This window comes from Nasonia vitripennis, chromosome 5 (genome assembly GCF_009193385.2).
Source record: "Nasonia vitripennis strain AsymCx chromosome 5, Nvit_psr_1.1, whole genome shotgun sequence".
NCBI lineage: Eukaryota > Metazoa > Arthropoda > Insecta > Hymenoptera > Pteromalidae > Nasonia > Nasonia vitripennis.
Genome location: NC_045761.1, coordinates 6,392,615 through 6,417,234, shown reverse-complemented (window position 1 = coordinate 6,417,234; position 24,620 = coordinate 6,392,615). Strand labels below are relative to the sequence as shown.

The 24,620-nt window shown below is 42.0% G+C and overlaps 4 protein-coding genes across 7 annotated transcripts in view; 2 read left to right on the top strand and 2 right to left on the bottom strand.

Annotated features, from left to right (window-relative positions):
• LOC100678143 (CAD protein) overlaps nucleotides 1-24,620 on the bottom strand; it is a 26,749-nt gene extending 2,129 nt beyond the window's left edge. The window contains exons 1-21 of one of the 2 annotated variants that reach the window (XM_032600700.1): nucleotides 24,509-24,620; nucleotides 17,522-17,660; nucleotides 15,838-16,114; nucleotides 15,440-15,756; nucleotides 14,799-15,366; nucleotides 14,310-14,720; nucleotides 13,771-14,238; nucleotides 13,134-13,686; nucleotides 12,260-13,062; nucleotides 11,983-12,181; nucleotides 11,691-11,842; nucleotides 11,516-11,620; nucleotides 3,820-4,068; nucleotides 3,256-3,507; nucleotides 2,825-2,989; nucleotides 2,578-2,739; nucleotides 1,904-2,075; nucleotides 1,502-1,623; nucleotides 610-1,012; nucleotides 229-542; nucleotides 9-150 (exon numbers count right to left, since the gene is read on the bottom strand). In XM_032600700.1, coding sequence (XP_032456591.1) covers nucleotides 9-150; nucleotides 229-542; nucleotides 610-1,012; nucleotides 1,502-1,623; nucleotides 1,904-2,075; nucleotides 2,578-2,739; nucleotides 2,825-2,989; nucleotides 3,256-3,507; nucleotides 3,820-4,068; nucleotides 11,516-11,620; nucleotides 11,691-11,842; nucleotides 11,983-12,181; nucleotides 12,260-13,062; nucleotides 13,134-13,686; nucleotides 13,771-14,238; nucleotides 14,310-14,720; nucleotides 14,799-15,366; nucleotides 15,440-15,756; nucleotides 15,838-16,114; nucleotides 17,522-17,646 — 5,959 coding nt within the window. In that variant the 5' untranslated portion in view covers nucleotides 17,647-17,660; nucleotides 24,509-24,620. Of the gene's footprint in view, nucleotides 1-8; nucleotides 151-228; nucleotides 543-609; nucleotides 1,013-1,501; nucleotides 1,624-1,903; nucleotides 2,076-2,577; nucleotides 2,740-2,824; nucleotides 2,990-3,255; nucleotides 3,508-3,819; nucleotides 4,069-11,515; nucleotides 11,621-11,690; nucleotides 11,843-11,982; nucleotides 12,182-12,259; nucleotides 13,063-13,133; nucleotides 13,687-13,770; nucleotides 14,239-14,309; nucleotides 14,721-14,798; nucleotides 15,367-15,439; nucleotides 15,757-15,837; nucleotides 16,115-17,521; nucleotides 17,661-18,935; nucleotides 19,160-24,508 lie in introns of those variants that run through there. The other variant, XM_031931796.2, reaches the window with a different exon arrangement.
• LOC107982055 lies at nucleotides 6,300-11,186 on the top strand. The gene is made up of 7 exons (XM_016989328.2): nucleotides 6,300-6,714; nucleotides 7,663-7,967; nucleotides 8,466-8,748; nucleotides 8,811-9,305; nucleotides 9,376-9,785; nucleotides 9,865-10,352; nucleotides 10,437-11,186. The coding sequence occupies exons 1-7, from the start codon at nucleotides 6,410-6,412 to the stop codon at nucleotides 10,935-10,937; spliced, it is 2,787 nt and encodes a 928-aa protein (XP_016844817.1). The 5' UTR covers nucleotides 6,300-6,409; the 3' UTR covers nucleotides 10,938-11,186.
• Nucleotides 17,960-21,979, top strand: LOC100123117 (6-pyruvoyl tetrahydrobiopterin synthase). Of its 3 annotated transcripts, XM_032600711.1 has the most exons (6): nucleotides 17,960-18,091; nucleotides 18,162-18,383; nucleotides 19,414-19,538; nucleotides 20,232-20,369; nucleotides 20,627-20,706; nucleotides 20,819-21,979. In XM_032600711.1, the coding sequence occupies exons 4-6, from the start codon at nucleotides 20,305-20,307 to the stop codon at nucleotides 21,100-21,102; spliced, it is 429 nt and encodes a 142-aa protein (XP_032456602.1). In that variant the 5' UTR covers nucleotides 17,960-18,091; nucleotides 18,162-18,383; nucleotides 19,414-19,538; nucleotides 20,232-20,304; the 3' UTR covers nucleotides 21,103-21,979. The 3 variants fall into 3 exon arrangements, with proteins under 3 accessions (XP_032456602.1, XP_032456603.1, XP_001606725.1); XM_032600712.1 differs by lacking the exon at nucleotides 19,414-19,538; XM_001606675.6 differs by lacking the exons at nucleotides 17,960-18,091; nucleotides 18,162-18,383; nucleotides 19,414-19,538 and adding an exon at nucleotides 19,817-19,847.
• On the bottom strand, nucleotides 21,380-23,968 carry LOC100123125 (alkaline ceramidase). The gene is made up of 4 exons (XM_001606686.5): nucleotides 23,514-23,968; nucleotides 22,825-22,981; nucleotides 22,498-22,735; nucleotides 21,380-22,403 (listed from the first exon to the last, which is right to left on the bottom strand). Exons 1-4 carry the CDS (start codon nucleotides 23,604-23,606, stop codon nucleotides 22,082-22,084), a joined length of 810 nt encoding a protein of 269 aa, XP_001606736.1. The 5' UTR covers nucleotides 23,607-23,968; the 3' UTR covers nucleotides 21,380-22,081.

Genomic DNA, 24,620 nt, shown 5'->3' with positions numbered 1-24,620 from the left:
ACCATTACCTTCGAGGGTTTCTCCTTTCTTAACCGATGACTTGTTTTCGTCCATGTGAATGACTCTACCACCCAATCGTTGCATCGCAGCGTCAAAACTGCAAGATGTCCTCGTGCTTACTTCGTAGAACATCGAAGCCATCACTTTTCCCTGTGAAAACGAAAATTGAAAAAAGAATGAAAACCATTCAGTACCAAAGATAAAAAGCATCAACGAAAAATTATGTACCCTGAGAATATGATCTAATGATCTGTCAGCGAGTATGCTCTTTCGCATGTCATGAGCAATGTCGAAGATTTCCTTCAATTGTTCCTTCTGGAACATATCGACGGAAAGAACATGGTGTCCAGTAAGCCCATGGCTTACAGGTGGAAGTGTCGTTGGTACGTGTGGTTGGACAATCAAATTAGGGTTGCTGTCACTCTTGTAATGAGTCGAATTGCTAAACGGCAAAGGCGATGAAACTCGTTGCTGGGGCATATAGTCTGGAGCAAAGTGGACCGTTGACTTGGGCGCAGGCTGGATCAGATTTCCGTAAGCATCTACGGCGGATACCAATGAATCAAATAAACTCACAATAAAAAGTTATCCAAATACGAACTTACTCACCAATGGGCTCATCGTCGTTATCTATGTTCCTATCGTACAAGTACTTCTTGGGCGAAAGCAAATTATCCAGCGCCGAGCTGGGTCTACTGGTGATTTCAGCAGTAGGTGGATGTACAGCGGGTACCGCAAGTTTAATATTTCTCTGAGCTTCTCTGTAGTCCTGGCCGAAACCGGGATTAACCAGCACTTGACCTTCAACGTAGGCTACCTCTCCGCGGAGGACAACTCGGTGAACCGAGCCGCGAATTTTCATACCAGCGAAGGGCGTCCACTTGGATTTACTGAAGTTCATCGATTTCGGAACAATCCATTCTTCATCTAAATCGACCTCGACATAAGTGTTGGGCTGATCCGGAATGTTGAAGATCTTTTTCGGATTGCGGTAGAATTTCTCGATGATGTCCTGCAATCAATCAGTAATATTTTATTTGATGAATTAAATCGTAAAAAACTAGATAACCGGATTAACTCTTGGAATTAAGACTAATGAAGTTCGTAAATAAACTTGAATTATTTACTAAAAATGAATAATTTATCTTAGTTTTTTAAAATTTATTCGTAATCCTTTCTCACTATAAGAGATCAGTAGAAGCAGGAAGTCAAACATAAAAATTGCCAATACTTCACTTGAGTGAGCACACTATCTTAACAAAGGAAACTTCAATCTTCGTTCGTCATAGATAACGAGACACTATAACCGCGCGGTGCTTTTACTCAATCCGACCCTTTTAAAAGATTATGAGGAAAGTATGCGAAGCACGATCACGCTCATGCACCTGACCTTCGCTTGATCGTTATCTTGATCGCACGATTACGCGTACGGTCATTTAGTAGTCGCGCACTATCGAGAGCGCGTTACGTATGATTCCGCACAAAAGCGTGCGACACTGACCTCCATTTCGAGTTTGCCTTCGTGCACCGCGTTCAAGAGCAGAGGCAGAACAGTTTCCAGACCCGGGAAACCTGGTGGTGGTGGTGGCGATGCCCGAGACTTTTCTTCCACAGTGTGAGGGGCTGAAACAAAATGTTGAAGATCAAGATTAAATAATTCGTTTAATCTTCTTTCTGAGAAAAATATATTTTCATTCTAAATCAAAAAGTAAAGCGCAAAATCTTATCAAGAAGCACCGTTTATCGATTTAGAAAAGAGCGTTTTTTTCACCGTCTCCTTTGTTATAGCAAAAAGTGTGCGTGTATAAATCACCCAACATTTCTGAACCGTCATAGGCGGATTTCTAAAGAAATGGGATTAGAATTGATTAGAGACGTCATGCTATATATTGATTAAAGTTACCGTGATCAGTAGCGAAAACATCGATAATATCCATGTTATCCCAAAGTGCCTGTACGTCCTCCTTGGTGCTCAGTACCGGTCGAACTTCGCCCCAGCCATGACCGATTCTGTCAAGGTCGTCTTGACATAGGAATAGATGATGCGGACAAACTTCGCACGTTACGGCCAAACCCTGAAATGAATTATTGGTTAAAAATAAATCATTTACATAATTCTGCGTTGTGACATCGACCTTTTATATTTCAATAAAAGGATACGACAATGGTCACTGTCATAGTTGCAGTAAAAGCTCTGCTCTTATCCATTGAACAACATTGCATTTATCGCATACTTTGTTTTTTCTAGGATAAGCAATAATGTCGTATTTACTTATATCGTTCACCGCACACAGACAGCAGTAATTTCGTCATTATCGACAATAATAAATATAAGAACATTAAAATTACAGAATTAAAAAAAAAACTCGAAAAAGCAACAAAGAATTTACGTAATCTGTATAACAAAGACAACTTGATGTTTGGTAATAAGGTTGCGTTCGGTGATAAAATCAAGAGCGCTTGTAATCGTAAGAGCGATGCATCATAATATTTCTCACACTTTTGGAAAAATGAGCAAAGTGATTGCGATTTACTAGTGTATGCAGTCAATGAAGTTCAAGTATCAGCAATTTTTACCTTCTCCTTGGCTGCCCGAATAATCTGAATCTCCTCTTTCCTCGCCACATGGCACACGTGAATCGGTCTGTTGTGCAGATTGGCCATCAACAGCACAGCCGCAGTAGTCTGACCCTCAGCGTGCACGCAAATCGGATACTTATGCGGCCAGTTCTCGAAATGCTGGAAAAATCGGTTATCGATATTTTCAATGAAACGATGAAAAAATGAAAAATCTAATTCGACTAATTCGCACGAGAAAACGTACCTTAGTCCAGACACCAAGATCGTTGAGACGCAGCGTCGTGAAGGTTTCGTTCAGGTACATCTTGAGTCCCGCGGTGAGAGGAGCGATTTCCTTGATAGAAGACCAATTCTCAGAAGAGGCGCCCGCGTACAGGGCGTAATCGCATCGGGCACCAGCTTTCGCGCGCTGCAAAGATCAAGCGATGCATCATCGATTGCGAAAATTGCCACTTTCAAAGGGATCATATGGGATTTCGCTTAATTGATTTTCCGCGACGAGCTTAGCCTTTTTTTTATTGCGTACTACAGGATATGACAGAGTTGCTGACTCGTCATATCTACGAAACTGGTCGCTGATTCATTATAGATATATAAATGAAATGACACTCTGCACTCTGATTTCAATCGCAGATCTTACGCAAAGCTCGAGTTATAATTATCGCGGCATCTCACCTCCTTGGCGACGGAAAAGGCTTCTTTGTCCACGATGGCCGGATTGGTGTTCGGCATTGCCAGGATGGTAGTGACACCACCGGCGAGAGCTGCGGCGGTGCACGAGGCGAAGTCCTCCTTGTAAGTGGCGCCAGGATCACGCACGTGCACGTGGACGTCGATAAAACCAGGCAGACGTAACAGGCGACGAGATGTCATGCAGTCGGTGTGGGTCTTCATGCGCGGAGCTTTGCCATCCAGCAACAGCATGGCCTGAAAATATTCGATTCGTGTATTACGCGTTTCAGGACACGATGATCTGTGCGTTTGAATGAATGATCCATCGATTCGCGCGCGTACGCACTGGTTCAACGAAGGGAACCTCACGAAGATCATCATCAAAGCGTCCGGCCGTATAGTCCTGCATCGACGGCAATCGTATTATCTTATCGCGATGCATAATTAATAACGCGGCGGCCTAAGTGCATATTTGCGGTAAAATAATACAGCGAGTCATCGATCAGGTAATCGACTCGTTGAAAATTCCTCGCGAGGAACACATGTGTGTGTAAGTGAAGAACATACGTCGACGAGTAGTTTAGCGCACTTGACATCGGTGATGAGCGGCACCGAGTAGTCGACGGCGAGTCTCCGGGTCCTGTATCCATGAGTCATGAAGTTGGAGACACGTCGAGCTCCGCCGTTGTGCATCGGCAGGTTAATCACGAGGTCGAAGTGCTTCTTCGAGAGGAAGTCGGCCAGATGACGAAGTTCGCTGGGGCTCGAATCTTCGTTGTCCACCACGTCCTCGAAGGTCCATTGTACCGGTTCGACCTGTTGTGACAGATAGAGTTGTCGCTGTTAATATCGTTTGTTCAATGCGTGAGCCGGTGCAGTGTTTACGTTGACGGGTGTATTTGCGCGCTGAGTGATATAATCTGGAGCCGTGATATAAGAGGCACTGATTGATCGAGGGAGGAGATCCTCTGTATAATCTTTTGCTTGTATAATATTGTTTTTATGACGCTTCGGGTGCGTGAGTCAGTTTTGGGTTGAACGATGATAAATTTGAATAAAAAAAATCTTGTTTTACAAAGCTAATATAAGTGTAATGGACTTTGACACTGCTTTATCGATCGGCAACTTAATTTTTTGATGCACATTTTTATGTAAGCAAAAAAAATGGATGAAGGTATTCGGAAGGATTATAGTCCTTTCCATTTTTTTTTTTAATCCGCGCAACATAGTATATATATATATATATATATATATATATATATATATATATATATATATATATATAATGTACTCTGCGCATACGCTTGAACTCTTGTTTGCGCGCACGCGAGTCGGACAATAAAAATGTTAATTAAAACAAAGCCTAAGTGGAGATTTCCTAATCTAAACGCAAAGTACTTGCCGAGACTCGGTGCAGTGAACTCTCGGCCGTATAATTCACGATCGTTTTAAAAATAGAACAACATGGGATTTTCACGAGTACTAGCATACACTGTGTTAGGAAAATAGAAACATTTTTCAATAAAACCGTAGCTACACAAGGAAGTAGCTGTACAGTATGAATATATACTGCATGTGCATATATAATTATTATCTTCAGTCAGATTATAAAAAAAATGTTCTTGTTTTTGTTTCGAGCACAGCGTGTGCGACTGTTAATCGGCGTGTCATTGTATAGTATCATAAATAATCGTAGAATTAACAGATCGCTGGCGCATCGAAAACGACCGCGAAATTCAAACGATAACTCGATCGCGTCTAACGTAAAACTTCGCATCTAACAGCTTGGTCAAACAGAGACGGCTATTACACACAATATATCCCCTTATCTAGTTAATAAGGTGTCAACGGGGGGATTCCCAGTGCGAACAACCGATGAAAGAAAACCTACCACATGCCACATATAATATAGAGAATCAAACGCGCGCCCGCTTTTCCGTCTCGTAATCGACTAGGGGGGATTAACGAGATTTTTTTCGCGCGCCACCGCAGCGAGGCATCTATGGCCGATTAGATAGCGAGCAAAAGAACGGATCGATGCTTTTATCCGACTGAGCGTGCTGCTAATTGTCTGCCGGAATGACGTAGATGTATATAGTGTATACACATATAGATCTGCGTAGGTGTACACGCGTGTGTGTGGGAGATGGATCGCTTTTTCAGAGGCACGTGTAGCCCTGGGTTAAGTTTAATTTTGAGGATTATCTGCGATTTTGTCGGTATAATGTTTGAGTAGCTTTGACTGGCAACGGCTGAGATGTTTACATTGAAAAATGAGCTACGGTGACTTTGAACGAGTTGTGCATTGTTCGCTGTGTCATTACTGTATATACGTATATACACATAATCTTTGAAAGATATAATGCAATTGTGTATGTGAAGAAATCAGCTGTTGAAGAAAGGATTGACTTTATTATGTTTGACTGTATATAATTGCTTAGGTAGATTTTACTGACCAATAGAACCTTTAAATCAATTAATGTTCAATGCTCAATATCAAGGTCCATAAAATTTAGTTCTCTATCGTCGATCGATTAAAATGTTATCTATACATTTATGTACTTTCTATAATAAAATTAATCATTTTCGGTTCGCGCGAACTTTGTCCCCCAAACCTCTTCACTCCAATGAGCATGAGTTGCTTCTTTTAGCAGAGAGTTCTATTGACATTTCAGTCCCTTCACTCAAATCAGCCTACAGCCCAAGATTCTCTTTCAATAATTCGTCTTGATCGATCAATTAATTTCACCCTCTTACACCAAACCAAATGCCTAATCTATGATTATGCAAGCATTGATGATAAAATCCCAAGGAAAACCAAGCTATTATCTTCAATTATAAGAATCAAACCTCCCCAAAACTACCTGAAACCTGCACATCCCCGCCAGATGACCCCCCACAAAAACTTGCCTCTCCATTGCCAACACTCACACCGACTCATACAGCCGATAAAGCTCTCGTCAACTGACCAATCGTTTGCCTCGTCGATAAAGCTGCCCCCTTATCAGTCGAGAGATCCTCGGGCAGCTCGAGCTGGTCTATCTATCCGCGAGTGTCGGCAGCCAAGGTAGCAGCCAAGGCTCGGCCATGCGCTTCGCCGTCTAAATCCCGCGCGTTTTGCCGATTTTTACACGTCGCGCACATCGACGCGGTTGTTATGCCCGGGAACGTGGCGGAAAGCAAGCATCATCAGAGCATGGGCAACGTCAACGGCGCCACGAAGGTCAAGTTCGGCGGGTCCTCGAAGATCAGCGTGCCCTGGAGGAAACGGCACAAGAATCCCGACAAAAGCGAGGAATCCATCGCGCAGGATGGGCCCGAGGAAGGCGGCTTCGCCGAAGCCGAGGACGACGCCGAGAGAGATCAGTTGTGGAGGATGAGCAAGATGATCAGGGACGAGCCCGATGTCTTTGTCATGAACAATCTGCTGCTCTCGATTCAGCTGTTCTCGAATTACGAGAAGTGAGTGCGATGCCTTATTTTTGTTCGTGCGGTTTCTTCTTTTTCCTGCTGAAGTGAAGTGTGATTTTATAGACTCGTATATATGGGTACATATGGTGAATAGCTGGGCACAGGTTTGAAGTGTCGCTATATCTTGTAACGGCGATGGCCGTCGCTTCTCGATAAATTAGTTCATTATCTTCTCCGAGTAGCTTAGCATGTTTTGGCCTATATAACATCGTTTTCTTTTTATCGGCGCTGTTGGACCCTTCGTACAGCGCGCGATTGTTATTGGAATTTTATTCCGCTTTATCGGGGAACGTCGTCACAAGACTTCTATCTAATCGATTTATACCGATCATTATAATGACTCTGACGTAATGCGTGAAGGAATTCAATAATGTTCTCATCTCAATTTTTTTTTTAAATTTCATTTCATTTCATTGTCAGACAGCTCCGCTCGTAAATAATAATTACCTGTACACATTCGCGCGTGCGATAAAAGTACGGATGAAGAAATCAATACTTTACGGCCTCATGATCCGCGAAAAAAGAAAGACGTGATCCCCCTATTGTTTGCCGTGCGTGATCCGCCGATTTACCCGCTACTTCGCAAAATTTCAAAGGATCGCGGCGATGCGATACGTGTTTGAAGAATCGTTACAACGATAAAGAGCAAACAGACTTGAGAGAAATCCAAACAAGAGCTTACAGAAATAGCCGTTGTTTCAAAGAAATTAATCTCTTATACAAATCCGAAGACGATTTTTTTTCATCCCATATGTAGTAATACGCCGATCGACATCGTGTCAGCGAACTACGGCCAGAAATAGCGACTGATAGGCCATCTAATCGCGAACATTTTCGTACAGCGCGTTATCGATACTTCGCCACTAGATCACCTATCTGTATCGAAATTAATAACTTCTAATGGACGAACAATTAAGAAAAACCCAATGTCTGACGTAGGGAGATGAAAAAAGCTCACCAGGAGGTACTGACGCGCGAGGAGGAACTGAATGAGAAGCTTCTACCGGAAAAGCGAGCATTACTGCCAGACGCTCTGCGCGAGCATTTCGCCGGTCGGCTAAGGTTCACGTCCTTCTGCAAATCCGACGAGGACGAACAGACGGTCGAGCCTCTGAGGCCTATCAAGGTCTACCTCGTCTACGAGAACGTCGTCGTCTCGGAACTCGACGAGGCTCGACACTACTCCAGCCCTGGCGATCTCAACTACAATTACACTTTTCTACTCAAGAAAGCCAAATACGAGGGTGAGTTCATTTTTAACTCTATTTTGACACGTCTTCGTTACACAAGCTACGGAAATGTCATAAAAGCGAGTTATATTGTGTTGGCTGATTTTTACCGAGCAAACCACGCGCGATAAACGATTTCTTTTCCACTCGATCTGGAGAGATTATGCCAAACGAAAAAAGACTTGATTCGCTCTCATGCGATCTGATAAATAGTGCGGAGGATCGAGAACATTACATTTATCTGGCTTCGGTAACTAATTTAGCGCGTATGTGTACATATCGAATTTAAGAGATGAGGAAGGAATTATTTTATACGCGGTGTATAACGATTTCGCAGAAACGACAGTACAACGTATTTCTAATCCTTATTTTGAACTTTCTTTCGATACACCGTCGGTTTCACGTGTCATTTTTATGACAGCTCGATTAGATAAGTCGTCGGGTAAAAATTCAGATCATAAGCCACCCACATGCTTTTGTCTATATCAAGGTCATGATATAAATGCTCAACAGGCTACGCGCGACTCGAACAGATAAGTCAACCGAGTCTGAAACGAGGTCCGGATTCGGACAACACAGATTTATCGTCGATCGCAGAGAACACCGATGAGATCTACAGCGAAGGTGGTTCGGTTTACGGACTGGTGTCCAACAGCCAGATGCAGAATGCTGCAGCTGGTGTTTCGGGAGTCAAGACCAAGTCGATGCCAAATCTACTCGACGAAGGGCTCTACTACGACGAGCAGAACAATTCTGGATTGACGCACGAACTACAAAGCAACGGAAAGGTTCACAGGTATGCCCGCTAAGAACAAAATTTGACGAACATAGTATGCAATAACAAAAACTTATTTTCAGGCAGTCTCGACCACATAGAAACGCTCGTCCCCGTCTCTCCAATCAAACGAATCCGAGCTCGACAAGTTCGAGCAGCTCCGGCTACCTGACGAACGGCGGTTACGGCTTCGGTGGCGCTGATAGCGACAGCAGCGAGTCGCTGCACCACCTCCAGCAGTCGAGGTTCGGACGTAACGCAGCTGCCTGCATCGACCCAAGCAGCATACCCTCGCACTGCTTCAGCCGGGTGACCTACATGTACAACGGTCGCATCTACAATCCGACCCGGGAACCCAAAGCTCTGACGATCCAGCAGAGAAGGATCAGAAACGAGAAGCTTCGACACAACTACAAGATCGTCTACGTAAACGCCGACGAATTCTCCAAGCACTTCGACAGACTCTTCAGGCACGATCTGGCGGCCAGGATGGACTTCGACAAGAAGACCGTGGAGAGCGCTACCAAGAGCGATGCCACCATCAAGTTGGAGAAGATCTTTTACGACACGATTAAAAAGTGAGTACCTGTAAAAATACACGTGACAATCAGGTCGTAAGAAAGTAATAACAATAACGATGGCACACAGATACACGAGCATCGAGCAGTACGAAGTGATACCTTGCTTCTCGAGTCCATGGCCGCGTTGGGCTCGCAAGTGGTCAGAACGCACTCGAGGCGACTGGCCGAACCAGGAAGATATTCGCCGAGTCGAGAAATTTCCCTGCTACCTGATACCAGAGTCTTTCCGACCTCTTGGTGCAAACTCCGAGACCGGTCTCTGGAAGCTCGACTGGAACCTGAGCTTCCCTGGTGCCGAAAGATACCTCGAGACTTGTCTGTCGCCTCCGCAGATGACCGTTTACACCATCGCTCTCATGATGCACAAGACCTTCATGAGGAATCTCAGTTCGAGCTTTGGACTTAACGCGTCGCATATCAGGAACATGGTGTTCCAGATGATCGAGAAGATGCCTGATTGGTCTGAACACGAGATGGGTGAGTCTTAAGAAATCATTCATTGTGATCAATCGATATGCTGGACTTGAAAATAAACGAATGGAATCTCTTTGTACAGGGAAATTGATGAAGGCCCTGCTGGAGAAGTTGCACTACAAAATTCAGCAGCGCAAGTTGTGCGACTATTTCCTAGAGGAGCGCAACCTCTTCGCAAACATCAACACAGACTACCTGCTGCACTCGCAGAAGCAACTGAATCGCATAATCGAGAACCCGGTGATGTTCTTGTTCCACGCGATGGAGAAGATTCACTACGAGGACGAACGCCAGTATCCGAGATTGAACTACCGTGAGCTACTCAGGCTTCTGACCATCAATGAAATACTCATCATCAATCCAAACCTCGAGGCCAAGAACAACGAAGATCAGCAGCAGCAAGAAGATACCGGAGTTGGTTTTACTGCGGTGTACGGTAAAAAGGAAGCTGACAAGAAGTTCTGGAGCGAGGTCAAAGAGACGAATCAGTATCACATGCAGACGAGGAAGAGAAACATGAAAACACTCATCACGCCGAAGCAGGTCGTCGATTCCATCATTGACATTCGAGTAAGATTTTTATTTATCGAACGATAATTGATTCTTTTTGATAGATCAAAGAAGAAATAATAATAATTATCTCATTCTTTACAGGAAAAATGTGAACCACTGACGACCGTTCGCCTGGCCTCTCTATTGATCTTCTTCGCGAAACACTTTATTCGAATGGCGGACAGTTGTACAACAAAGGGTGCAGCCCACCAGAAAAAGGTTTACCTGAACCAAGCTCGACTTTTAGGTCTCCTTCTACTACATGAGAGTCCAGATCACAAATCCGAAGCACGGAAAATTTTGGACGAAGTTCGCTCGCAACGGGGCAGTCCCGTCCAAACACCGGACTTGCCGGCGCAACCTATCACACCGAGACGAAACGCCGATGAGCCTCTATACGCGGGAACTCTCCGGGATAGGTTCAATATCGCAAGCAGTATCCAGGCAGAGGTACACTCGTCGGAAACAGCAGAACAGTCAGATGCGAAATCTGCGTTGTACAAGTCGTCGTCGAGCAAAGTAGCTACGACGAAGCTGGCGAAGAAGCTTATGAATAACGTTACCCTCGCGGATAAGCCTTCTGCTGAGACGACTTCGTTTTAGAGTGTGATCGAAGGGGACCTCTTTGGTGATGTTGTTGAGGTTTTCTTAATTCACTAATGGTTCGAGTGATCGAATAATGTGGAGTTGATTTATAGTGAGATGACTAAGAAGAAGGATGCTTTGAAGAATCATATGTGATCACATTTTGTACAATGCTATAATAGAATGTTCCTTATATTATAAGATGGACTTTCAGACCTCTGTTTGAAAGCTGCAAATCTTTAATAAATAATGTGAATGTTGAAGAAATCGTCGTGAATATAACTCTTATCCGATAATATGTTTGGGCTGAATTGCCTGACATATAGGTGGCTACTTAGGTGACTACTTACATCTGATTAAATAAAAAAAATAATAACCATATGACTACCAAAATATTGCACCGTCTGCGGATATACATAGATACTTTTTTATACGAATGAATGCTAGCCTACATTTTTGTGTTTTACCTGCATATTTAGTCACTAGTAATTGTTTATCCCTTAGATTTTTAACCTTTCAATCGTGGTATGTAAATATTAATGTTACGTTTCATCGAGAAAAATCTTGTTTAATATCGATAAAAATAATGTACTCACGTCAATTTTATGCTCCGAGTAAAAATCTGCTGTTCCCATACTAGCATAAAGCTTGTAACCCATTCTATGAAGATTTGCGATGGACGGCAGCAACTCTGTTTTATGCTAGAATCATTGTATACACATTAGTTTGTGATTATTGGTAATCGAATCAAATAAGCAAACTTGGATATACCTTGTAGGTACCAATAGATAGAAGAATGCCTTTTTCTGGAATGTGGAATCCAGTGCTCATCATGCCCTTTAAATACGCTTCGTACCTGTTGTCACCGAAACAAGCTACTTCACCAGTTGACGCCATTTCAACTCCCAACATAACTTCAGCACCTTTCAAAATATTATATTTATAAATTAGATTTTCATTTCGAATGTATTAATCAAAAGATAATAAAATGATCATATGATTCAAGCAAGATTTTCTCTCCCCGTTTTCAAGCATTCTTTATAGATATTCTAGAAATGTGCACCTGTTAATCTCGAAAAAGAGAATTGAGGCACTTTAACTCCGACTTTTCCGCAGCCTGCTAGGACGTCGACGGGCTCAACGGGTTCTCCCATAATCAATCTAGTAGCCATTGCAACGAAATCATGATTTAAAGTTTTTGAAACAAACGGGAATGATCTTGAGACTCGAACGTTACACTCGATGACTTTTAATTCGTTGTTCTAGAAAACAGATTTAAAAGCAATTAAAATGACAATGCAAAAAGAAATTCATCTCAAAAAACAAAGCTTAATGCTTACCTTTGCAATGAGTTGCATATTAAACGGTCCCGTGACCTCCAAATTATGAGCGATCTGCCTCGTTATGATTTTGATCTTCTCTAGAGTCTCCAGATTAATGTCTTGCGGTGGCGTGACAAGAGTAGCATCTCCCGAGTGAACACCAGCGTTCTCCACGTGCTCGGACACAGCCATGCAAAGAATATTGCCATGGTAAGCAACTGCGTCAACGTCGATCTCCTTAGCTTCAAGTATGAACTTGGAGATAACTACAGGATGTTTCTTACTAACACTGGCGGCACTCTTCAGGTAAGTTTGTAGGTCGTTGTCAGAGTGGGCCACGTTCATAGCTGCACCACTGAGTACGTAAGAAGGACGTACAAGACAAGGGTAGCCAACGTCTCGGCAGAACTCAACGGCTGCTTCCAAATTCGTCAATTCTCTCCATTTTGGCTGTAGGACTCCGATTCTGTCAAGCATTCTCGAGAACTCGAACCGGTTTTCTGCACCGTCGATTTGTTCGGGCGAGGTGCCAAGGATACGGGCCTCCTGTCGATGTAGGTCCATGGCTATATTGTTTGGCAGTTGTCCGCCCATTGAGAGGATTATGCCTTCAGGTGCCTCTTGGTCGTAAATGTCCATCACCACCTCGAAAGAGATTTCCTCGAAGTACAGCCGATCGCTCATGTCGTAGTCCGTACTCACGGTCTCCGGATTGTAATTCACCATGATTGTCTTTTTGCCAAGGTTGCGTAATTCGCGCAGACAACTAACGGCGCACCAATCGAACTCTACTGAACTACCGATACGGTAAACGCCCGAACCTTTAAACAAAAGAATTTTTAGACTGGGCAATATTAGGATGCACAAAATTTTATGTAAAGTTTATTTTTACCAATGACCATGACGTATCCCTCAGGGAATCCCAAATCATGGCTCGTCCCATTATATGTTAGATAGAGATAATTTGTGCTAGCAGGCCATTCAGCAGCAACAGTGTCTATTTGTTTTACGAATGGAAGAATGCTCATTTCCTTTCTTTGCTTGCGAATAGCCAGTTCGGTACTTTTCACAGCCATAGCAATCTGTTTATCGGAGAAACCAAGCTGTTTGGCTCTTAGTAACACCTCGTACGTGAGCTTGGTCTGCTCTAGATCTTCTAAACGGTTCTGGTACACGATGATATTACGCATTTTTTCAAGAAACCATTGGTCGATCTTAGTTAGCTGGTAAATTTTTTCGGTGGTATAACCGGCCTTAATTGCAGCAGCCAAGACGAACATTCGCTTGTCCGTAGGCTTCTCGAGCTCGTCCTCGTTGACAGATTTCAGATAAGGGCAAAAACCGACGACGTTTTCGTCTACCATTCTCAAAGCCTTCTGGAAAGCTTCCTCGAAGCAGCGACCTATCGCCATGACTTCTCCCACGCTCTTCATAGAACTGCCAATCTGTGCAATTAGTAGATTACATCGTAAAATTTTCGTTTAATGGTACACGTTACGACGATGTGAAATAGAAAGAATAAAACTGACCTTTGTGCTGACTCTCTGGAATTTGCTAAGATCCCATCTGGGAATCTTGACGACACAGTAATCCAGACTAGGCTCGAAGCAAGCGGTAGTTTTGCCAGTTACTAAGTTTTTGATATCAGGTAATGGTATACCTAGCGCCAACTTTGCAGCAACGTACGCAAGTGGATAACCAGTAGCCTTGCTGGCAAGAGCTGAACTTCTGGATAGTCTGGCGTTGACTTCGATAATATAAAATTCCTCAGAGAAAGGATTTAACGCGTATTGAATGTTACATTCTCCGACGACGCCAAGATGCCGGATCACCTTAATTGCTGTCGTCCTGAGCATGTTGTACTCTCGGTTTGAAAGAGTCTGGCTTGGAGCTACTACGATAGATTCACCCGTGTGGATACCAAGTGGATCGACGTTCTCCATGTTACAGACGGTGATGCAGTTGTCGTAAGCATCTCGAACCACTTCGTATTCGATCTGTTACACATAAGAAAGTTACAGCGTTTCTCTGAATCAATAATATTTAAAAAAAATTAAAAAATATCCACCTCTTTCCATCCTTGCAACGACTTATCAATGATCAACTGTGAAGAGTGAGCGAGCGCTTGCTGAGCCAAAGCTTTCAACTCCTCTGGGGTATTGGCAAATCCAGAGCCCAAACCACCAAGCGAAAAGGCTGCTCTCGCCATGACTGGATAGCCCAGCTTCTCAGCAGCTTCGAGGGCTTCTTGTATGGAGTATACAGCACAACTGGGGGCTACTTTCTCGTCGATTTCATTCACTCGATCGGCGAACAACTTCCGGTCTTCGGTTTCAATTATCGACTCAATCGGGGTACCTAAAATCTTGACCCCGTACTTCTCGAAGATTCCACGACTTTGCAGCTGGACACCGCAATTCAAGGCCGTCTGACCACCGAAAGTAAGAAGTACACCGTCCGGTCGCTCAGATTGAATAACCTAAATCAAAGACGGGTACGACGTTTAGCTTCCACAGTAATGAAAAGCTACGCTGTATAGCGTAAATAGAAAACGAACCTGTTCGACGTAGTCGGGCAAAATCGGCAAGAAGTAAACCTTGTCCGCCATTCCCTTGGACGTCTGGACAGTGGCGATGTTCGGATTGATTAGAACCGTCTGGATGTTTTCCTCCTTCAGAGCCTTGATAGCCTGCGAGCCTGAGTAATCAAACTCTCCAGCTTGTCCTATACTCAGGCCTCCGGAGCCAAGAATCAAAACCTTCCTGGGATAATCCAACGACACCGGCTTCTCCGGCTGATACTCGAGCTTCTGATGCAAGCGCTGCTTGACGCTGTTGCCGGACTTGGCGGTCATCGAGTCACGGACGCTGTCCAGGAAGACGTCGAAGAGGCATTCGAGGTCCTGGGGACCAGCTGTGTGCTCTGGGTGAAACTGTACTGAGAAATACGGCAGATTTGAGTGAACGATACCCTCGTTACTTTGGTCGTTGGCATTGGTGAAGAGGACTTCCCAGTCCTTGGGCAGACTGGTAGCATCGATGGCGAAACCGTGGTTTTGAGAGGTCATGTAGCACCGGTCGGTGCCTTGGTGCACGGCTGGCTGGTTGTGACCGCGATTACCGTATCTGAATCAAGTTATTGATTATTATTTATTGCATCACTTGAGATAGCAATCAAGAGCACGATGGATGGGCATACCTCATTTTGTAACTTTTGCATCCAGCTGCTAGTGACAACAGCTGATGCCCCAAACAGATGCCGAATATAGGTTTCTTGTTGGCCGAGGCGAGGATCTTCTTGAGATTGTCAAGGGTCTCTTTGCACATACTAGGGTCACCGGGTCCGTTGCTGAGGAACAGACCATCGAACTGCTCTTCCTGGATCTTGTGGTTCCAGGGAACGACGTCGACTCGAGCACCACGAGCAGTTAGGCATCTCAACTGGTTGTACTTGAGACCACAATCCACGACGCAGATGCGCGGCGAACCTTTAGGGTTGAACGTTGCTTTCGATGTCTGTAAGTTATACGTGTACAAACGTCATGGATATGGACAGTCAATAAAATGAGCATTACAAAAATAAAGCTAAACACTCACGCGTGAAACTTTGGCGACGAGGTTGTGACTGTTGGGATCGACGACAGCCGGTAGGGTCTTGAGGTCCGCTGGTAGCGAGTGGACGATTCTACCGAGGATAGTGCCCTTTTCTCGGATGATCTTAGTGAGGGCACGGGTGTCGACTTTTTGGATTCCGGGGATACCCTCGTCGCGCATCCAGTCCGACAGCGACTTGGTCTGACGCCAGTGACTCGGTGTGTCGCAGTGCTCGCTGACCACGAGACCGGCTGCCCATATCTTGTGGGACTCGAACCATCTGGACGGATAATTTGCATTTAGTTTATGTCAACGTGATGGTCAAAGTATCCTGGACCGTGAAAAATTCGCACGTGCGCACATTGAAGCCTCATCCGAAGTCACGGAAGTAAAGTGTCATCATCGACTTCGTATTAGATCACTGATAACGTTATCGCGCTATAGAGCGTTATAAAATGTGCGACTGAAGCGTAAGGTCATACGGCTCCATAGATCTCGAACGCGCAGTTTTCGGCTGCATTTCCGTAGTATGTACAATGGAAAGCTTCTATATTATACCTATAATCACTGAAATCTCGAAGCTGCAATAACAGCAGATCGATTCGATCATCATAGCTGTCTATGTAACACATACATGTAGACAATCTTGATCGTCGTTCATTATCACGCGAAGCAAGCGTGCCGCATCTCTCTCTCTCTCTCTCTCTTTCTCCCTCTCTCTCTCTCTCTCTCTCTCTCTCGAGTATAAAAGGCTCTGACGATGTTAGATGCAGAGGTTATCGATCGGCTCATCGATGTGTTTATAAAGTTTGAATATATATGTATAGGGGACAAAGTCGCGAAAGTGACGCCTGTGTGGGTGGTATCATCAGAGAGACGCAGTAGCGACTGACTCTCTGATGCATCTGATGAGAGGAATGTGAACAAATTTGAGATCACGTTGTGGATACGAATGACACGTTTCAGTTAAGAATCGTATAAGTTTCTACATATATTGTTCTTCTGTGTTGATGCTTGAAAGTTCATGGTCACGTGTGGATGTGCGGATAAGTAGTTGAAGTTAGATTAACGCGATCAGAGATGAATATTAGCAAACAAACTTGCTGACAAGCGCATTACGAGAATTTAAAGCATAATTTCTCGTCGACGTATCGTCTTGGGTAAAAAGTGCGCGTTTTTTGCATGACTTCTCCATATCAATTTTACATTTTGCGATGCCTTTCACAAATTATACGCATGAAGTCAAATCGCTTTTGATTCATCGATAAGCCAAGGTCGATCAACTTTCGTTTTTATTTATTTATTTATTTTTTTTTTTTTTCGAGAGAGAGAGATTTGTCAGATGAATTATAAAAAAGATTTCCTAATCGATGTAGCTTGATTTTTTCCAAGAACACGTGTCAAATGATAATTCCTTGAAGTAAAACCTATATTTGCCCTCACAGCTTCAATCCATACGTGTGTACAAACACAACACTCGATTCAATTTTTCCATCACGCTAATTCTTACTGACGCAAAACAAAGCGCGTCGAACCCACTACAGCTTATACAAATAATAGACCTTCCTTCTCTCATTATCTAAAAAAATACGACTCGCTCAAAAAGCACAAAAATATTCCACGAAAGAGCAATGATATATTTCTCTCTAATCTAATTCTAAGAAAAAAACACAGTCGTAAATGATACCTTGGCAAGTCGTTCTCATCCTTCTCGTGGCTCGGTACGCCGTAATTGCCGATCAGGGGATACGTCAGCACCAGGATCTGCTCGCAGTAGGACGGGTCGGTCAGCGATTCGGGATATCCGACCATCCCTGTTTGAAAAACTGCAAAGACAAGGAGAAAACATTAGTTTAGTGCAAAAGTCTTTGAAATTCGAGCGCGCGTGATGTTTGCTAATTTTTTTCATGAATCTGTCAACATTAGCGAATGGGTGTACATAGAAAGCGCTGACGCTAGATAAGTATTATACTCTTATTAGAACACACGATACTGAGTGTTTTGTTTGCAAATAGAGAGAAGAGATTTTCACTTGGATAAGCATGATTTATGCATTTCTCTGGGCAGTTTTAATTGCAGCTGCACAGATGATGCTTTTTTATATACTCGTGGTGATAGTCGCGGAACTGGATTAGTTTGGATAACGGGAAATAGTAAACAGGACAAAGTTAGTGTAAGGAGAGATTGAGAGCAGTGCGTGTCTTATTTATAAATAAAAGTAGTGCGGTAGCCTTTTGGACTGCGATAACAAAACGAGGTATCGGGTTATGATTTACGATAAGGGTAAAACTTTTTTATCTGATCTTTTTTTTTTAAACTTTTTATAGAGAAATTTGAAACTCGATGTAATGATCGATCTGATTGAACTATCAAATGCAACATCAATACATCCAATTCCAAGTTCAACGTTCTCTCCAAATCTCCTCGTACATCGTCACGGTCATCGTCGCGAAGAGAAAAAAATCCAATCTCCCGAGCACAGAATGTCAGCCTCGGCAGTGTAGAGAAGCACGTGGTGAGCGGTGCCAGTGAAAATCAACGACGTCGATGTATGTATATATATATATATATACATCTGTATATATAAGTATACCAACATAAAGAAGTCGCGCGCACGTTTCGAGATGTACAGCCGGTTGTATAGTGTCAGCGTAAAGTCGTTCTCTCGCGAAATGGTAAACAGCATCGGATAGTAAAATTCTCGGGCTATCTGGTGGATTTTTTCTCGCGAGTTTTCCGATGACATTGGTCGTTTGGATACAAACGTCGTAGTGCGATGTTTGAATTTTTCTCGCGCACGTTTTGCTCGTGGGATTCATCCGTTGGGTGACATGTGAGACGAGCGAGTGGATATAGCTCCGATTTTGAATTCGGAGCAGAACGATAGATCTTTCTCTTGAGTGACATTGAACAAAATGAATCCAACGACTGTCAGAAGGATCAATCCGTCCATCTCCGATCTATTCCAAATCAAACGCAGAACGCTAACAGACGAAAAATGGAGTTAGCGCGCGCGTGGGCTCACCACGTGTTGCTCTCTCGGTCTGTACCGACGAGAAAAAAGCTACTCGATAACGGCAGTCGCCTAGAAACAGACTCACCGATCTCTCCGTCGACTTCCTTGTGAGCGCCGAAGCTCGTGCCCGGAAAGACGCTGCCATCCTCGAGTATGAGGTAGCACTTGGGTGCCTCATCGGCCTTACTTTTCACGGTCATCTTCGCGACTCTCCGGACTTGCTAGTAGCTCGAGCACTACTGAACGAGCTACGCGCCGTTTCTCTCTCTCTCTCTCTCTCTCTTCTGATGTCTCTCTACGGCAGCGCGCACAATGTTGTCCCTATCTCGTGCCTGAGCGCCTGCGCCGAACTAGTACGCGTGCGCGCGCGTGTGTTTGTAGTAGCTGCGTAGATGTATATAGTCTGGGAAGATGGAAATCCGTTAGAGAGATGGTGTGTGCTGCTCGTGTCTAATGGCGCTGCGCGATATTTAAGAACGCGGGAACGACGAATCAATATAACGCGGGAATCTTCGATTGCTGGAACGATGATACTTACGCTATAAATTTTTGCGAGTTTTAAGGAATTTGGGTAAGGTGTATCGACTTTTATGAGAGACGTCTTGGTCCACCCACGAACGATGAACCCTGACTATAGTCGCAGCTGATGCTGCTAATGGGGCTTCGTTCGGGATCAGCTGTTTAAAGGGTAGGGCTTTAGTGGCATTTCTGGTTTTATTTTTCATCTCGATGCATAACTTTCTATAGGTCATTTTTATATAACTCCTATATGCATGATATGCTTACGTGTTTGAATTAAAAAAACTCACGCATACAAAGTCCGTATCAGTTTCACGATTTTTTTACCTCGAACGCAGTTTTGCGCATCTCTCGTATCAGCTAATATATCTTTGCTATACTAAAAGAAGATCGAGTTCCATGTCACGCGAATTCTTTCACCGACGCGTTTGTAATGCACATCAGTCTCTACTGTGTCGATGAAAGGATACCCTCATGCGTACGTCTATAAGATCTGCATTCTAAACATAATTGGATCAATTTACTTGTTGATAAAAAAATTAAGTTTATACTCTTTTAGTTTTCAGACTGTGACAAACATTTCAGATTTTATCTCATATTTGTTTTTATAGAATAAATCAATTCGTTTTAAATTATTGTGATTTGAAAAAAGTGCGGGAACGCTTGACCAACTTCATTGGTCTGACCTTCGATTCTCTTAAATTCTCTGTATCTGCTATGCACGTTTACTTCACAATTCATATACGCAGAGAGATAATCTAAGTATGCGCACGCACCGTATGGGGTTACTCAATACACTCTATAGAAGCTGACAGTCCTGTGCCCGAGCCTGTTCCGATCTTTAGTCTTGCTTTACTTGCAGACGACTCTAGAGCGGAAAGCCTTTTTTGCCGCAGTTGTCAGGTTTGAATAAAAAAAGTTCGAGGAAAAAAAAAATGCCGAGACCTGTTGCTTATCTGACGAGAAAGGAGTCCATCTCCTCCTGCCACAGACTGCACAGGTTCGAAAACAATCTTTAACGTCTAAATTGTAATTTATTAGAACTGTGTCTGTATGGAAGTTGCTTTATTGTTTTCCTTTTCCAATTTATGTAACGAACCTGTTGGGCAACACTTGTTGCTTACCTCTTGTGCATATAAGCGATCCTTGATAGCGTCGTCTTAAAATATATTTAATGTATCATCAAATTCGTTTTAAATCGGTAAATAATTATATTTTTTGTTGAGTTTTGAACTTAAAGTTATTTTTGTATTACAGCCCGCACCTCAGCGACGAAGAAAACGCAAAAATTTATGGAAAGTGTAATAACTATTGGGGTCATGGACACAACTATACTGGTAATTTTCATCGGCATTGATTAAACAATTAGATGAAATTTAATTGGCATTTTTTCGCAATTATGAATTATTAGCATAAATCGAATACCGTTTTGTAATGGTTTTATTGCAGTGGAAGTTACCGTGAGAGGACCTGTTGATCCTACAACTGGTATGGTCATGAATATTTCTGACTTGAAGGTATACATGAAGAAGATTCTAATGGATCAGCTGGACCACAAAAATTTGGATAAAGATGTTGATTATTTTAAAAATGTTGTCTCAACCACGGAAAATGTTGCTATTTACGTTTTTGACGAGATAAAAAAATTACTTCCGCAGCCGGAATTGCTTTACGAAGTGAAAATTTACGAAACTGATAACAACATTGTTATTTACAGAGGTGAATCGATGTGATTTTCCTGAAATATGTTTTTCTAAATAAGTGGACATTCCAACGGAACTACTACATAAATGCAGTATTTTTATAATTATTCTTGTTGAAGCATATTTTTGAAATTACATATAAAATATTTGTAATAAAATATTTTCGGATACCAGTACCACACTTTCATTATTATAAAACTGTCTTATTGTTAGAACAATACTACATAAAACAATTTACTTAATTGTAGATTTTTGTAGTATTGTATTTTATATAATCTTGGTGTATAAAAAATAATAACTGATAAAATTTTATCATTTAATGAATGCTTTTATTTATTAAATAATGTTCTAAAATAGAGTGTACAATGTAAAAACTATCATGGTACAAATTTCGATAATAAAATAAGCAAGTATTTTTAAAATTGATTTCTAAATATCGGGCTAACAATGCCGATGGTATGGAATAAACAATAATTCATATCTTGAGTAAATAATGGTTAAAAATGAATGTTTACGATGCTCTAATAATGTTCACATCGAATATTTAAATATTTATAATTACGGTTTACTATTGATATTAGCGGGCCTATGTTTCTCAGTGTATGCATTTAGCATCAAGTATTGGCTATATCTTTAAAATTTGCACATTTTTACAAAACTGCTAGTATTATGTATGCACAAGTATCACATATACTTTGAGTATAGATTTTCTTCATATTGAATAAATTATTAAATATCTATTGCGATATAATTCATAAGCAGTATCAATTAAATTAATACACTTGGTATCTAGGGATATCTCTTTGATGTAGTCACAAATTCTTTTCTCATATGATTTCTCTGATCAATATGTTGAATTCTATGTAACCTGTACTCTTTTATTGTAATAAATATATCAAATACTCAACTCAGTCTCAGTTGCACAATTCTCTGGTAATAATACTCTTTAGAATATTAATCTTCAGCCTTTACATGGTATTGAATGATTCATATTTGAGTACAAAGTCTCTTATATGTTTGTATTAGTATCGACTTTGATGTAACTCTTGATTGTGACATATGGAATGCCAAGCTCAAAGTCATCTCTTGGCCAATACTTTAGCATTGGCGATTGTTGAGGTCGCTCTTCCTTAACAGAAAAATAAGCGAACAATACAGCAGCTGTGTAGCTTGCAATAAAAATGAAAAGATGCCATAGAGCATGAAGATAAGGGAAATTCAAATTGAGCCAAGTATCACAAAACAATCTATCATTTAACCAGCATGTGACTGCTAATAACCATGCAGCTCCACATCTTAGTCCCAATCTGTAAACTCTTGCTGATTTTGTTCTGAAAAAAAAAACATAAATCAACAATTGAAAGAATTGATTGTTGGAGTAATGCATTTATAATGTTAGCAATGGGATAAGTTGGCTATAAGTACCTCTTCAGTTCAAGGATCATAAATGCAAAGGCTGGTATTCCAAGAGTCATAAGTGCAAATGCATTTATGGCAGGATGAAAAGTTGCCAATACAGTGGCCACTAGTGTTGGTAGAGTTGCAAAGAGTGAAAACCTCTTGCGATTATTTTTAGCTGCTGTGGGAAAATACCTCCGAGGGAAAAACATGCAAAATCCAGCCATGTAAACCCACAATATAGTGAGTTCATCGAGAAGTTGACCTATAATATAACAAAAACATTTTGTTAGTATGATTAGCTTTTGAAAGATTAATTCAAAAAACTGTAGACAGATATAATATAATTCTTACCGACTAGAGAAAGAGTAGCATGAAAATAAGCACTACTGGCGCCAACAACCATCATGAGTAGCCATATAACATGGATTCCAGGATTAACAAATCTACCATAATCTCTAAAAAGATGCATCAGTACAGGTGGCAGTAGAAGGAAGACAATATTGCTTAGCTATAAACAAACAGATTTTTGAAAAATTAAGTTTTAAGAAATGTATTAATTTATAGTAAGTAAATAGGCTGTTATCTCAGTGAGCTGTCTCAAGATCAAGAGATAAAATTAGACAAAACTTAGATAACAGGCAATAAAATGAGACAATGTAGAGTAAACAAAGCTATACAGATTATAGAGATAAACCAAAGTGCAGTTTATGTTCTTTGGCAAAAAAAGATCTGTTGAGTAATGTTTGCTTGAATAATCATTACTTTATTTTTCTACTTTATACTATCTACAATTGATTGACCATATTGCAGCCAAACAATATTTAAATCAGAATTGGAAAGCTTTTTTTAAACACGGTAAAATCTTTATTTTTTCACATGCATGCTTTATAAAACGCGAAATCAATGAACTGTAAAGCTGTAGCAGCAACAGCATAACAGTCTTTTCTCTTTCCAACCTCCACCAGCGGAGCATTAAAATTTAACGGCGTCTCAATCGGGAATGAAAAAAGAAGTACAGCACACAAGAGAACTTCACTCACCGTGTTCATGAATTCCGCAATGCTGGGCGAGATATTGTAATTACCCTCGCACCAGTCGATTGGCGAGCTGCCAGGCTCAAAGGGCTTCCACATCTTGATCTCGCTCTCGGGGAAAAATCCTTTGTCTAAGAATTCACACGGGCAGTGTCCTCTCGCACTCGCGAACGACCCACTCTCAGCTGGGTACGCGCGACGACTGTATAAATGAATCGGAGTCGGAGCTACAGTAATTTTTCTATCGCCTAGTGCGTCTCACTCTGCAGTGGGCTTTGTTTGCGTTCGTTGGACAAACAAAGCGCCGATCGGCTTCTCTCGAAAACATCGCAACTAGCGGTGCGTCATCGACGTTCAGTAGCATGTGGAGGATATGACGGAGAAAGAGAACGAGAAAGGTTTTTTAACTCTGCGCACTTCTCTCCCGTCTTCGGTCAGCTGTTCACTGGCTTCTGTACTGCACGCGCATTATATGGGGTTTTATATAGGAGAGGGGGATATAAGCTTCCAGCGAGTTCCATGGCGAATAGGGACTTTTTGTTCAACGATAAAGGGGGGCAGGCTCTGTTTTATGAGATTGTTTTGCTTTGTCAAGCCCCTATACGTAGGTTTTTTCTCGTCGTTTCTTTGAAGTCGCTCGCGTCGAGTAAGTATTTGCACAAAGGGCTTGGAATATTTTCTCAACTGTAAAGTCGAATTTTTATAACGAATTGCAAATGCAATTATGTAGGGGTGTATGCTAGAATTACTACGTAATTTATGATTTGAGCTTCTTATTTTTATGAAAAAAGGCAAAGTTGAGACCGAATTGATGTTGAATAACTTTGGATTTCAACGTATATTTTGCATTTTGCATACGTATACGTATGCAAAATGCAAAATCCGTTAGATCAAAAGATACCTATATATATATATATCAGCAGACACTTTTTTACGGATCGCATACATCATACGCTCTCGTAAAAGTTCCTGTAACAAGTAGTAAAAAACAACAACAATACCTCACCCCATCAGGCAGCATCGCAGCATTTAAACTGGCAGCTGATGACATCCATGGATCCTTTCTTTCCAAACAAAAAAACTTCAAACGCAACGAATGGCAGGCACCCGTTT

What these genes read in the sequence shown, in the direction of transcription:
- LOC107982055 (XM_016989328.2), top strand. Translation starts at nt 6,410, where the DNA reads ATGCCCGGGAACGTGGCGGAAAGCAAGCATCATCAGAGCATGGGCAAC. An exon ending in CTGTTCTCGAATTACGAGAA is followed by an intron (nt 6,715 to 7,662) that starts GTGAGTGCGATG and finishes TGTCTGACGTAG; the next exon opens with GGAGATGAAAAAAGCTCACC. An exon ending in ATTCCATCATTGACATTCGA is followed by an intron (nt 10,353 to 10,436) that starts GTAAGATTTTTA and finishes CATTCTTTACAG; the next exon opens with GAAAAATGTGAACCACTGAC.
- LOC100123117 (XM_032600712.1), top strand. Translation starts at nt 20,305, where the DNA reads ATGCCGAGACCTGTTGCTTATCTGACGAGAAAGGAGTCCATCTCCTCC. An exon ending in TCCTGCCACAGACTGCACAG is followed by an intron (nt 20,370 to 20,626) that starts GTTCGAAAACAA and finishes TTTGTATTACAG; the next exon opens with CCCGCACCTCAGCGACGAAG. An exon ending in TCATGGACACAACTATACTG is followed by an intron (nt 20,707 to 20,818) that starts GTAATTTTCATC and finishes GTTTTATTGCAG; the next exon opens with TGGAAGTTACCGTGAGAGGA.
- LOC100123125 (XM_001606686.5), bottom strand. Translation starts at nt 23,606, where the DNA reads ATGTGGAAGCCCTTTGAGCCTGGCAGCTCGCCAATCGACTGGTGCGAG. An exon ending in TTGCGGAATTCATGAACACG is followed by an intron (nt 22,982 to 23,513) that starts GTGAGTGAAGTT and finishes GTTTGTTTATAG; the next exon opens with CTAAGCAATATTGTCTTCCT. An exon ending in ATGATCCTTGAACTGAAGAG is followed by an intron (nt 22,404 to 22,497) that starts GTACTTATAGCC and finishes TTTTTTTTTCAG; the next exon opens with AACAAAATCAGCAAGAGTTT.